This window comes from Aquarana catesbeiana, linkage group LG05, assembly GCF_042186555.1.
Source record: "Aquarana catesbeiana isolate 2022-GZ linkage group LG05, ASM4218655v1, whole genome shotgun sequence".
Classification (NCBI taxonomy): domain Eukaryota; kingdom Metazoa; phylum Chordata; class Amphibia; order Anura; family Ranidae; genus Aquarana; species Aquarana catesbeiana.
In genome coordinates this window covers 9,002,816-9,015,234 of record NC_133328.1, presented here as the reverse complement: position 1 = coordinate 9,015,234, position 12,419 = coordinate 9,002,816, and the positions used below count along the sequence as shown (strand labels likewise).

General features: G+C 42.6%; 1 protein-coding gene across 1 annotated transcript in view; it reads right to left on the bottom strand.

Annotated features, from left to right (window-relative positions):
* Nucleotides 1-12,419, bottom strand: part of LOC141145751 (uncharacterized) — a 52,318-nt gene that overhangs the window by 8,956 nt on the left and 30,943 nt on the right. The window contains exons 5-7 of the mRNA XM_073632633.1: nt 11,219-11,271; nt 8,949-9,059; nt 515-616 (exon numbers count right to left, since the gene is read on the bottom strand). Coding sequence (XP_073488734.1) covers nt 515-616; nt 8,949-9,059; nt 11,219-11,271 — 266 coding nt within the window. The remainder of the gene's footprint in view (nt 1-514; nt 617-8,948; nt 9,060-11,218; nt 11,272-12,419) is intronic.

Here is a 12,419-nt window from a genome sequence, read left to right as displayed (position 1 = left end):
TGCAAGTGTACAGGATACCGTTTTTGTGCGTTTGCAAAATTAGAGTGGGCCGGTCTGGATGAAGTCTAGGGCCAAAATTTTTGTCCCAGTCCAGCCCTGACCATACCCACACATAAAAATGCACGTGCAGTAACAAGAACGTCCATGCATTGTTATGCATGTCGCCTTACATTTGTATGCACCATTGTATGGTGGTGTTTGAATGAAGCACATATAAGACCACTGTTTTCTCTGTGCCCTTGCAGTGACCTGCGTTTATCCAATGCAGAAAAATGCAGGACACCGGATGTTTTGAATGAGCCCTCACTTTCTCAGAACGCCGAGAGCAGGCTGCATGTGCGCAACCATGAAACAAAGCCAGATGCTGGAACTGGGGGGATTCAACAAACCTTTTTATCCTCTAGTGAGACTTCAGCTTTCTGGTCCTTCTAGATGAACAGATTTACAGCTACAGATCACCCCCCAGATCCAACACCTGGAATGAGACCCCACAGATGTCTCCCCGAGGACCTACCCATCAAGTTCCTCCTGGTGTTGATGTCTCTTCTGGTCTTGTTCAGGATCTTCAGTCAAAATGTTGCTGTTCTCATCCAACCCAAAAGAAGGTTCCGGTGGCCTAAAAAAAAAAAAAAAAAAAAAAAACTTTTAATGACCAATCCAACCGCTGAAATCCATAAACCACACAGAACAGCCAAGATGATAATTAGGACAACCTGCACTCCTGTACTGTGAAAGTTATACCCAAGAAAAGCAAGCAGTGCGCAAAGCACTAGTCACCGGGACGGCCTTTAGGCTCCCTGCAGCTGATCTCTTCCCGGTTATGGGCTGATCATGTTTTGTTCTGCACTGTCTATCTGTGTGGAAGCAACCGTCTTAGTAGAGGAACAGAGCTTTGCTTCCTCATGCCAGAGCAAGTGAAGAGCACAGTAGTGACATCACGAAATCTCACTTCCAATCTGCGGTGCCTGAGATCTTACACTGAAGATAAACCATTAGGAGGCTACAGGGGGGGCACCGTGCGTTTTTTTAGGAGAAATTCAGTACAAAAACGTTAAAGCGTTTTCATGGTACTGCTTGGGCACAATCAATCACTTGATGACCGGCTAACGCACATATACGTCGGTAAAGTGGCTCGTTCCCGCAAAAACGCCACACCCGTACGTCGACTCCTTTAAGAGCCATAGCAGGCGCGCGCCCTCTGCATGGCGGGGGAGCCGATGCACGTGGTCAGCAGGCGCCATCGCTGCCGTCCACCTGTGATCGCGGGCACGAGAGCCAGAACGGGGATTCCCCATTTCTGTCAGGAGAGGAGAGACAGATCGTGTGTTCCTACTAAGTAGTAACAGTGATATGTCTCCTCCTCTAGTAAGTCCCATCCCACCAGAGTTAGAAACACACACGAGGGAACACATTTAAACCCCTTGATCGCCCCCCTAGTGTTAACCTCTTCCTTGCCAGTGACATTTATACAGTAAATCAGTGCATTTTTATAGCTCTGATCGCTGTATAAATGTCAATAAGTCCCAAAAAGAGTGTCAAAAGTGTCCGATCTGTCTGCCGCAATGTCGCAGTCCCGCCACAAAAAAAAAATAATCGCAAATCACCGCCATTACTAGTAAAAAAAAAATAATCAAAATTCCATAAATCTATCCCCTATTTTGTAGACGCTATAACTTTTGCGCAAACCAATCAATATACGCTTATGGAGATTTTTAAACTAAGAATTTTTTTTTTTATATTATAGAAAAAGGTTAAAATAATTATAATATATATATATATATATATATATACACATACACATATACACACACATATATATAATTATTTTAACCTTTTTCTATAATATATATAAAAAAAAAAATAATTCTTAGTTTAGGCCGATATTTATTCTGCTACATATGTTTGATTAAAAAAAAATCTCCATAAGCGTATATTGATTGGTTTGCGCAAAAGTTATAGCGTCTACTACAAAATAGGGGATAGATTTATGGAATTTTGAGATATATATATATAAAAAAATCTATGTATGTATGTGTGTGTGTGTGTATATATATATATATATATATATATATATATATATATATATATATATATATATATACACACTATCTATTTTTTTTTTTTACAAAACTGTCGCTCTTTTGTTGTTTATAGCGCAAAAAATAAAAAACGCAGAGGTAATCACATACTAATAAAAGAAAGCTATATTTGTGGGGAAAAAAAAAAGGACGGCAATTTTGTTTGGGTGCAACGTCGCACGACTGCGCAATTGCAGTTCCGTATCACAAAAAATGGCCTGGTCATTAAGGGGGAAAATCCTTCCGGTCCTTAAGTGGTTAAGGCGAGCGTGCATTTCACCAGGTGGCGGGGCAGTTTTCAATGGTGTGGTGGAGCAGAGAGTGAATTAAAACTTTAAAAGCATTAGGTCTTCCCTGTGAAGAAGCAATATTAGAGCACCTTCTTTGGACTGTTGGGACATTTTCTGTTTAGGATATGATTACATGTTTTATTATTTCACAGAACGGATATCACCATAACTTTTTTGACACTTGGCTACATTATTACATGACTGTTATCATTACTGACTGAAAGGGGTTTAAAATCCTCATGTTTTTTCACCTAATGCATCCTATATGAAAAAACTTCTGGCAGTCACCGGCCCCCCAGCCCCGTTTTACTTACCTGAGCCCCGTATTTCCCACGTCGGAGACGCGCTGTCCCTCTCTCCACGGGGGTCCTGGCTCTTGATTGGATAGATTAATAACAGCGCAGCCATTGGCTCTTGCTGCCGTCAATCAAATCCAATGACACGGGGGCCGAGTCCGGCATTCGTGTCTATGGACGCAAATGCTGGACTCGGGAGTGCGCCCACACAGGGTAACCCCCCCGGGAGAGCGTTTCTCCTAGGGGGTTATCTGAAGTGAGGAGGAGCCGTGAGAGCCATCAGGGGACCCCAGAAGAGGAGGATCGGGGCCACACTGTGCAAAACGAGCTGCACAGTGGAGGTAAGTATGATATGTTTGTGGGGTTTTTTTTACGAGCCTTTACAATCAATTTAAGATTGACAACAGTTTTACAATTTTTTAATTTAGTTTATTATTTGGGAAACAATCACATAGTGTTTATTTATTTTTGCACTCTTCTGTGGGAACACATGTAGTGATAGCAGCATCCTTAAAGTGGAGTTCCACCCACTTTTACAACTCTTCAGCATCCCTCACTAAACTGTGCACTGTAAACGAATTGGATATTTTTTTATTTTTTTTCTCAGCACCTCCTGTATATCTGCGGTATTAATTTTTCACTTCCTCCTCCCTGGCTGCGGCCCATCGCATCATTTCCTGTTTGCAATGCCCTCTGGGAAGGGGTGGCAACTTGCTCTGACACTGCCGTTGCTATGGAAACCTGACCTGAAACCTATTACACTGCTTGTGCTGCACCGAGCATGTGCGAGATCTGCAAGGATGAGATCCAGGAAGAAATACAGTCTGGCTTCAGATGCCCACACTTAAGATGGCCACGGCCTGCTGTAGGTTTATAAAATAACAAACTACTGCTATAAACTAACAAAACAGACCTTAGTTTACAGACTAACTTTACTAGATTACATTAACCACTTGACGACCGCCTCACGCCGATGTACGTCGGCAAAGTGGCACGGACAGGCAAAATCACGTACAGGGTACGTGATTTGCCTTCCGCGGGTGGGGGGTCCGATCGGACCCCCCCCCGGTGCCCGAGGCGGTCGTCTTTTGTCCAGCGGCGATCGGTGATGAGGGGGAGACCATCCGTTCGTGGCCCCCCCCTCGCGATCGCCGCCGGCCAATGAAAACACTCCTTTGCTGCTGTATGCTAAACAGCAGCAAAGGAAGTGATGTCATCTCCCCTCGGGTCGGTATTTTCCGTTCCGGCCCGAGGAGAGAAGACATCTATGTGAGTGCACCAACACACACACACACAGTAGAACATGCCAGGCACACAAAACACCCCGATCCCCCCCCCGATCGCCCCCCGATCCCCCCCCAATCACCCCCCCCCCCCCTGTCACAAACTGACACCAGCAGTTTTTTTTTTTTTTTTTTTCTGATTACTGCATAGTGTCAGTTTGTGACAGTTACAGTGTTGGGACAGTGAGTATTACCCCCCTTTAGGTCTAGGGTACCCCCCTAACCCCCCCTAATAAAGTTTTAACCCCTTGATCACCCCCTGTCACCAGTGTCACTAAGCGATCATTTTTCTGATCGCTGTATTAGTGTCGCTGGTGACGCTAGTTAGTGAGGTAAATATTTAGGTTCGCCGTCAGCGTTTTATAGCGTCAGGGACCCCCATATACTACCTAATAAATGTTTTAACCCCTTGATTGCCCCCTAGTTAACCCTTTCACCACTGATCACCGTATAACTGTTACGGTTGACGCTGGTTAGTTTGTTTATTTTTTATAGTGTCAGGGCACCCGCCGTTTATTACCAAATAAAGGTTTAGCCCCCTGATCGCCCGGCGGTGATATGCGTCGCCCCAGGCAGCGTCAGATTAGCGCCAGTACCGCTAACACCCACGCACGCAGCATACGCCTCCCTTAGTGGTATAGTATCTGATCGGATCAATATCTGATCCGATCAGATCTATACTAGCGTCCCCAGCAGTTTAGGGTTCCCAAAAACGCAGTGTTAGCGGGATCAGCCCAGATACCTGCTAGCACCTGCGTTTTGTGCCTCCGCCCAGCCCACCCAAGTGCAGTATCGATCGATCACTGTCACTTACAAAACACTAAACGCATAACTGCAGCGTTCGCAGAGTCAGGCCTGATCCCTGCGATCGCTAACGTTTTTTGGTAGCGTTTTGGTGAACTGGCAAGCGCCAGCGGCCTAGTACACCCCGGTCGTAGTCAAACCAGCACTGCAGTAACACTTGGTGACGTGGCGAGTCCCATAAGTGCAGTTGAAGCTGGTGAGGTGACAAGCACAAGTAGTGTCCCGCTGCCACCAAAAAGACAAACACAGGCCCGTCGTGCCCATAGTGCCCTTCCTGCTGCATTCGCCAATCCTAATTGGGAACCCACCACTTCTGCAGCACCCGTACTTCCCCCATTCACATCCCCAACCAAATGCAGTCGGCTGCATGAGAGGCATTTTTATGTCCTCCCGAGTACCCCTACCCAACGAACCCCCAAAAAAGATGTCGTGTCTGCAGCAAGCGCGGATATAGGCGTGACACCCGCTATTATTGTCCCTCCTGTCCTGACAATCCTGGTCTTTGCATTGGTGAATGTTTTGAACGCTACCATTCACTAGTTGAGTATTAGCGTAGGGTACAGCATTGCACAGACTAGGCACACTTTCACAGGGTCTCCCAAGATGCCATCGCATTTTGAGAGACCCGAACCTGGAACTGGTTACAGTTATAAAAGTTAGTTACAAAAAAAGTGTAAAAAAAAAAAAAAATATGAAATAAAAAAAAATAGTTGTTTTATTGTTCTCTCTCTCTCTATTCTCTCTCTCTATTGTTCTGCTCTTTTTTACTGTATTCTATTCTGCAATGTTTTATTGTTATTGTTATTGTTATTATGTTTTATCATGTTTGTTTTTCAGGTGTGTAATTATTTACACTTTACTGTGCTTTATTGTTAACCATTGTTAACCATTTTTTTGTCTTCAGGTACGCCATTCACGACTTTGAGTGGTTATACCAGAATGATGCCTGCAGGTTTAGGTATCATCTTGGTATCATTCTTTTCAGCCAGCGGTCGGCTTTCATGTAAAAGCAATCCTAGCGGCTAATTAGCCTCTAGACTGCTTTTACAAGCCGTGGGAGGGAATGCCCCCCCCCCCCACCGTCTTCCGTGTTTTTCTCTGGCTCTCCTGTCTCAACAGGGAACCTGAGAATGCAGCCGGTGATTCAGCCAGCTGACCATAGAGCTGATCAGAGACCAGAGTGGCTCCAAACATCTCTATGGCCTAAGAAACCGGAAGCTACGAGTATTTCATGACTTAGATTTCGCCGGATGTAAATAGCGCCATTGGGAAATTGGGGAAGCATTTTATCACACCGATCTTGGTGTGGTCAGATGCTTTGAGGGCAGAGGAGAGATCTAGGGTCTAATAGACCACAATTTTTTCAAAAAAGAGTACCTGTCACTACCTATTGCTATCATAGGGGATATTTACATTCCCCGAGATAACAATAAAAATGATTAAAAAAAAAAATATGAAAGGAACAGTTTAAAAGTAAGATTAAAAAAGCAAAAAAATAATAAAGAAAAAAAAAAAAAATAAAAAAAAACACCCCTGTCGCCCCCTGCTCTCGCGCTAAGGCAAACGCAAGCGGCGGTCTGTCGTCAAACATAAACAGCAATTGCACCATGCATGTGAGGTATCACCGCGAAGGCCAGATCGAGGGCAGTAATTTTTCCAGTAGACCTCCTCTGTAAATCTAAAGTGGTAACCTGTAAAGGCTTTTGAAGGCTTTTAAACATGTATTTATTTTGTTGCCACTGCACGTTTGTGCGCAATTTTAAAGCATGTCATGTTTGGTATCCATGTACTCGGCCTAAGATCATCTTTTTTATTTCATCAAACATTTGGGCAATATAGCGTGTTTTAGTGCATTAAAATTAAAAAAAGTGTGTTTTTTCCCCAAAAAATGCGTTTGAAAAATCGCTGCGCAATTACTGTGTGAAAAAAAAAAATGAAACACCCACCATTTTAATCTGTAGGGCATTTGCTTTAAAAAAATATATAATGTTTGGGGGTTCAAAGTAATTTTTTTGCAAAAAAAAAAAACTTTTTCATGTAAACAATAAGTGTCAGAAAGGGCTTTGTCTTCAAGTGGTTAGAAGAGTGGGTGATGTGTGACATAAGCTTCTAAATGTTGTGCATAAAATGCCAGGACAGTTCAAAACCCCCCCAAATGACCCCATTTTGGAAAGTAGACACCCCAAGCTATTTGCTGAGAGGCATGTCGAGTCCATGGAATATTTTATATTGCGACACAAGTTGCGGGAAAGAGACAAATTTTTTTTTTTTTTTTTTTTTTTTGCACAAAGTTGTCACTAAATGATATATTGCTCAAACATGCCATGGAAATATGTGAAATTACACCCCAAAATACATTCAGCTGCTTCTCCTGAGTACGGGGATACCACATGTGTGAGACTTTTTGGGAGCCTAGCCGCGTACGGGACCCCGAAAACCAAGCACCGCCTTCAGGCTTTCTAAGGGCGTGAATTTTTGATTTCACTCTTCACTGCCTATCACAGTTTCGGAGGCCATGGAATGCCCAGGTGGCACAAAACCCCCCCAAATGACCCCATTTTGGAAAGTAGACACCCCAAGCTATTTGCTGAGAGGTATAGTGAGTATTTTGCAGACCTCACTTTTTGTCACAAAGTTTTGAAAATTGAAAAAAGAAAAAAAAAAAATGTTTTTTCTTGTCTTTCTTCATTTTCAAAAACAAATGAGAGCTGCAAAATACTCACCATGCCTTTCAGCAAATAGCTTGGGGTGTCTACTTTCCAAAATGGGGTCATTTGGGGGGGTTTTGTGCCACCTGGGCATTCCATGGCCTCCGAAACTGTGATAGGCAGTAAAGAGTGAAATCAAAAATTTTCACCCTTAGAAATCCTGAAGGCAGTGATTGGTTTTCGGGGCCCCGTACGCGGCTAGGCTCCCAAAAAGTCCCACACATGTGGTATCCCCATACTCAGGAGAAGCAGCTAAATGTATTTTGGGGTGCAATTCCACATATGCCCATGGCCTGTGTGAGCAATATATCATTTAGTGACAACTTTATGAAAAAAAAAAAAAAAAAAAAAAAAAAAAGTGTCACTTTCCCGCAACTTGTGTCAAAATATAAAATATTCCATGGACTCAATATGCCTCTCAGCAAATAGCTTGGGGTGTCTACTTTCCAAAATGGGGTCATTTTGGGGGGTTTTGTGCCACCTGGGCATTCCATGGCCTCCGAAACTGTGATAGGCAGTGAAGAGTGAAAGCAAAAATTTACACCCTTAGAAATCCTGAAGGCGGTGATTGGTTTTCAGGGCCCCGTACGCGGCTAGGCTCCCAAAAAGTCCCACACATGTGGTATCCCCATACTCAGGAGAAGCAGCTAAATGTATTTTGGGGTGCAATTCCACATAGGCCCATGGCCTGTGTGAGCAATATATCATTTAGTGACGACTTTTTGTAAATATATTTTTTTTTTTTTTTTTTTGTCATTTTTCAATCACTTGGGACAAAAAAAATAAATATTCAATGGGTTCAACATGCCTCTCAGCAATTTCCTTGGGGTGTCTACTTTCCAAAATGGGGTCATTTGGGGGGGTTTTGTACTGCCCTGCCATTTTAGCACCTCAAGAAATGACATAGGCAGTCATAAACTAAAAGCTGTGTAAATTCCAGAAAATGTACCCTAGTTTGTAGACGCTATAACTTTTGCGCAAACCAATAAATATACGCTTATTGACATTTTTTTTACCAAAGACATGTGGCCGAATACATTTTGGCCTAAATGTATGACTAAAATTTAGTTTATTGGATTTTTTTTATAACAAAAAGTAGAAAATATCATTTTTTTTCAAAATTTTCGGTCTTTTTCCGTTTATAGCGCAAAAAATAAAAACCGCAGAGGTGATCAAATACCATCAAAAGAAAGCTCTATTTGTGGGAAGAAAAGGACGCAAATTTCGTTTGGGTACAGCATTGCATGACCGCGCAATTAGCAGTTAAAGCGACGCAGTGCCAAATTGGAAAAAGACCTCTGGTCCTTAGGCAGCATAATGGTCCGGGGCTCAAGTGGTTAAGCTTGTGTATTATAGGGGTATTTTTATTTAAAAAGTATAATTACGGCCGGAACACCACTTTAAGTTAAAGCAGCTTTTTACAACCAGGGTGCCTAGGTGAATAACGCCAGTTGTCACTGAAATGAGAGAATGTGATCACAGCACATACTTGGTTTCTTTGCAGCATATGGTGGAGTTCTCGAGTCCGTCCACGTTGGCTGTATCTTCTACCTCCATGCTACCATCAAGGTTCTCGTGATCAGAGTCCTCCTCCGAGGCGCTGGGAAAGAGATACCAATTACAAGCAGAATTAACAGAGAAATTGTTGTCTTGCACACAAAAATAATGAAAATGCCACTGCTGAATTGTCTTTTAACCCCTTTCTTTCAGCCCTATTGTAATATGAGGGCCAAGTGGGAGCCCTGTGATCGGACCACGCCCCGGTGCGATGTCACCTACTGTGTCCACCGGACATTCAGTAACACGCAATGCCATTCATTGTGTACTATATTGTGATGAGCTCTGTGATTGGTCACAGCAGTCACATGGTAGAGACAAGGCCAATCATAGCCCATCTGTACCATGTGATTAGCCGTGGCCAATCAGAATAGTAAATACTGAAAAAGTAGACTAGATTCAGGGAAACAAATGGTTGCTTATAACTGTAAAATTCACAGTTCTTAGCAATCTGTGTGTAAAAGAAAGAAAAATTTTAAAAAATCCTCATCACCTCCCGATAGTAATACAGGGTAACTATGATACAGCTGTATTGCTCTGGTCACTATGTAAAAAAATAGTAAAGGAATAAAAAGACCAAAAAATATCTTTTTTTTTTTTTTACATACAGTCACCAGTGTCCCTGATCATTGCCACACCAGTTATTTGATGACTCTGTACTGCACTGGTAACAGCAGTGTTCATTTTGTCAACTAAAATACAACTAAAACGGCAAAATTAACATTAACACTGCACTACCACATAAGAATACGTAGGGGGCGTCTACTAAGCTGCTGCAAAAAAGGAAAAAAAAAAAAAAACAATTAAGAAAAAGGCTTTTCTTTCATAATATTTAATGTTGGTAATATATTCCAGGTATATTTTCAAGTTGTACTTCTGCTTGTCAAAATATCTATATATTTTTTATTTGCTCATGAAACTCGATTTATAAAGACGGAATATATCACAACGGCTAAATCTGTGTCTGTAGTGCGCGTTCAACCCTTAACCACTTCAGCCCCGGAAGGTTTTACCCCCTTAATGACCAGGCCATTTTTTGCGATTCGGCACTGCGTCGCTTTAACTGACAATTGCGCGGTTGTGCGACGACGTACCAGAATAAAATCGATGTCCTTTTTTTCCCACAAACAGAGCTTTCTTTTGGTGGTATTTGATCACCTCTTTTTTTTTTTTTTTTTATTTCTTGCGATTATAAACAAAAAAAAGACCGACAATTTTGAAAAAAAAAAGCAATATTTTTTACTTTTTGCTATAATAAATAATCCCAAAATATACATTTCTTTTTCAATTTAGGCCGATATGTATTCTTCTACATATTTAGGTAAAAAAAATTTGCAATAAATGTATATTGGTTGGTTTGCACTAAAATAGGGAATAGATTTATGGTATTTTTATTATAATTTTTTTTTTTTATATTAGGAATGGCAGTGATCAGCGATTTTTATCGGGACTGTGACATTGTGCCGGACAGATCGGACACTTTTTACACCATTGACATTTATAAAGCAATCAGAGCTAAAAATAGCCACTGATTACTGTATAAATGTCACTGGCGGGGAAAGGGTTAAACACAAGTGGGCGATCAAGGGGTTAAATGTGTTCCCTCAGCGTGTTCTAACTGTAGGGGGGGATGGGCTACCACTGACATGACAGAGATCACTGTTCCCGATGACGGGGAGCAGTAGATCCCTGTCATGTCATTAGGCAGAACAGGGAAATGCCTCGTTTACATAGGCATGTCCCCGGTCTGCCTATTCTCACCGCAAACATGCGTTACCGGCAGACAGAGTCTACGGAATGCTCCAACGGCGCACGCACATGCCCGCTATCCCAGGATTACGAAGGGACGTACGGGTAACGCCCTTTTGTGCGCCCATGCCATTCTGCCGGCGTACATCGCCGTGCGACGGTTTTATTTTATTCTCTAGGGTGTCTGCTTTCAGAAAATATATCAGATTTGTGGGTTTTGTGTAATCTTCAGGCCTAAAATGATTTTTTTTTTTTTTAAAAGTGTGCAAAAAAACCCCGCAAAAACGACTCTGGCAGTAAAGGGTTAAAGTGAAGGTGATGAAATGGAAATCTAGTGGCTATAGAAAATAGGTTAAGAAATGTACACAGTGTCCATTGACGCACTGCAACGTCTGTCTGATCGTAAAAAACGAATAGTCCTGGCCAATACAAATCAAAGGTTGATGGTCTTACCAAGTCACCATGGATTTCTCAAGCTGCTTCTCTCTGGAGGAACCATGTTCAGCCTTCAAGTCAAACGATAAACAAAATGAGGAGGAGGAGACATCCCCCCACTTGTGTCACAGAAGAGAAAGGAGCACAAAAGGAAGATGGGTAGCTAATAGGGATGAGAGAGAGAAAAAAAAAAAGGCGATAGTGAAAGACACAGATTCTAGAGGGACAGCTTTGACATTATGAAAAAACTTTTTTTTTCTTACTGTAAAATCCCTTTTTTTCCCCAAGTTCATTGACAGACACAGCTCTTCCGATTGTTGACCATAGGGTTATATCGCCACCTACAGCCAGGCAAAAAAAAAAAAAAAAAAAACCACACTGCACCGCCCATGGGCGGTCCTAGCTGGTATAACCCTCCTCTCTGCTATAGGCAAACCAGTCAGTCACAAAGCAGTGCCAGAGGTATAAACGTCAGAAAATACGGGAGGGTGGGTCCATCATCAATGAACTCCAAAGAAGGGATATTACAGTAACAAAAAATCCCGTTGACTCCTACGTTCATTGACGGTCACAGCGGATTCTTGACCAAAGTGGTGTCTCAAACCATAAACAAGAAAAACATTGAAAAAAAAAAGTGGCCTGCAAAAACTTGGCAGCCAAAACACGCATTCGAAGATGCGACACAATATGCATAAAATTGATGTATGCGTGCAGTATTTTTTTTCTTTTTAGGGCCAGTTTACAACACATGCAGTCCAGTGGTTTTTTTCTGCATCTAAAATGAATGGAAAGTAGTTTGTATGGTAATGGTATAGTTCACACCAGTATTTGCCGTTCCAGTGCGTTCCAGTACAAAAAGTACAACATGCTGCAGTGCGGCTCTCGTTCTGGGTGGACGTCATATGACGTCCACAAAGGGCAGCTCCTGCGGGGGCGCGCGGTGTCCTAGCAACATGGCGCGACCCCGATCTGATCGGCCGCGTCCAATCACATGTAAACACGGAAGTGGCAGTAATCGGCTCTCATCGCCTCACGCTGACAGAGTGTGTGGCGAGGAGAGCCGATCGGCATCTCCTCGCAGGGGACAACGCTGTAAAATGCATCAAAAAACGCACTGGAACACACGTTCTTATTTAAGGTTAAAGCAGAGTTCCACCCTTTAAGTACTTGTGACCCCCTGACATTCCACATTTGGCATGTCAGGGGGTAACCCAGCTCC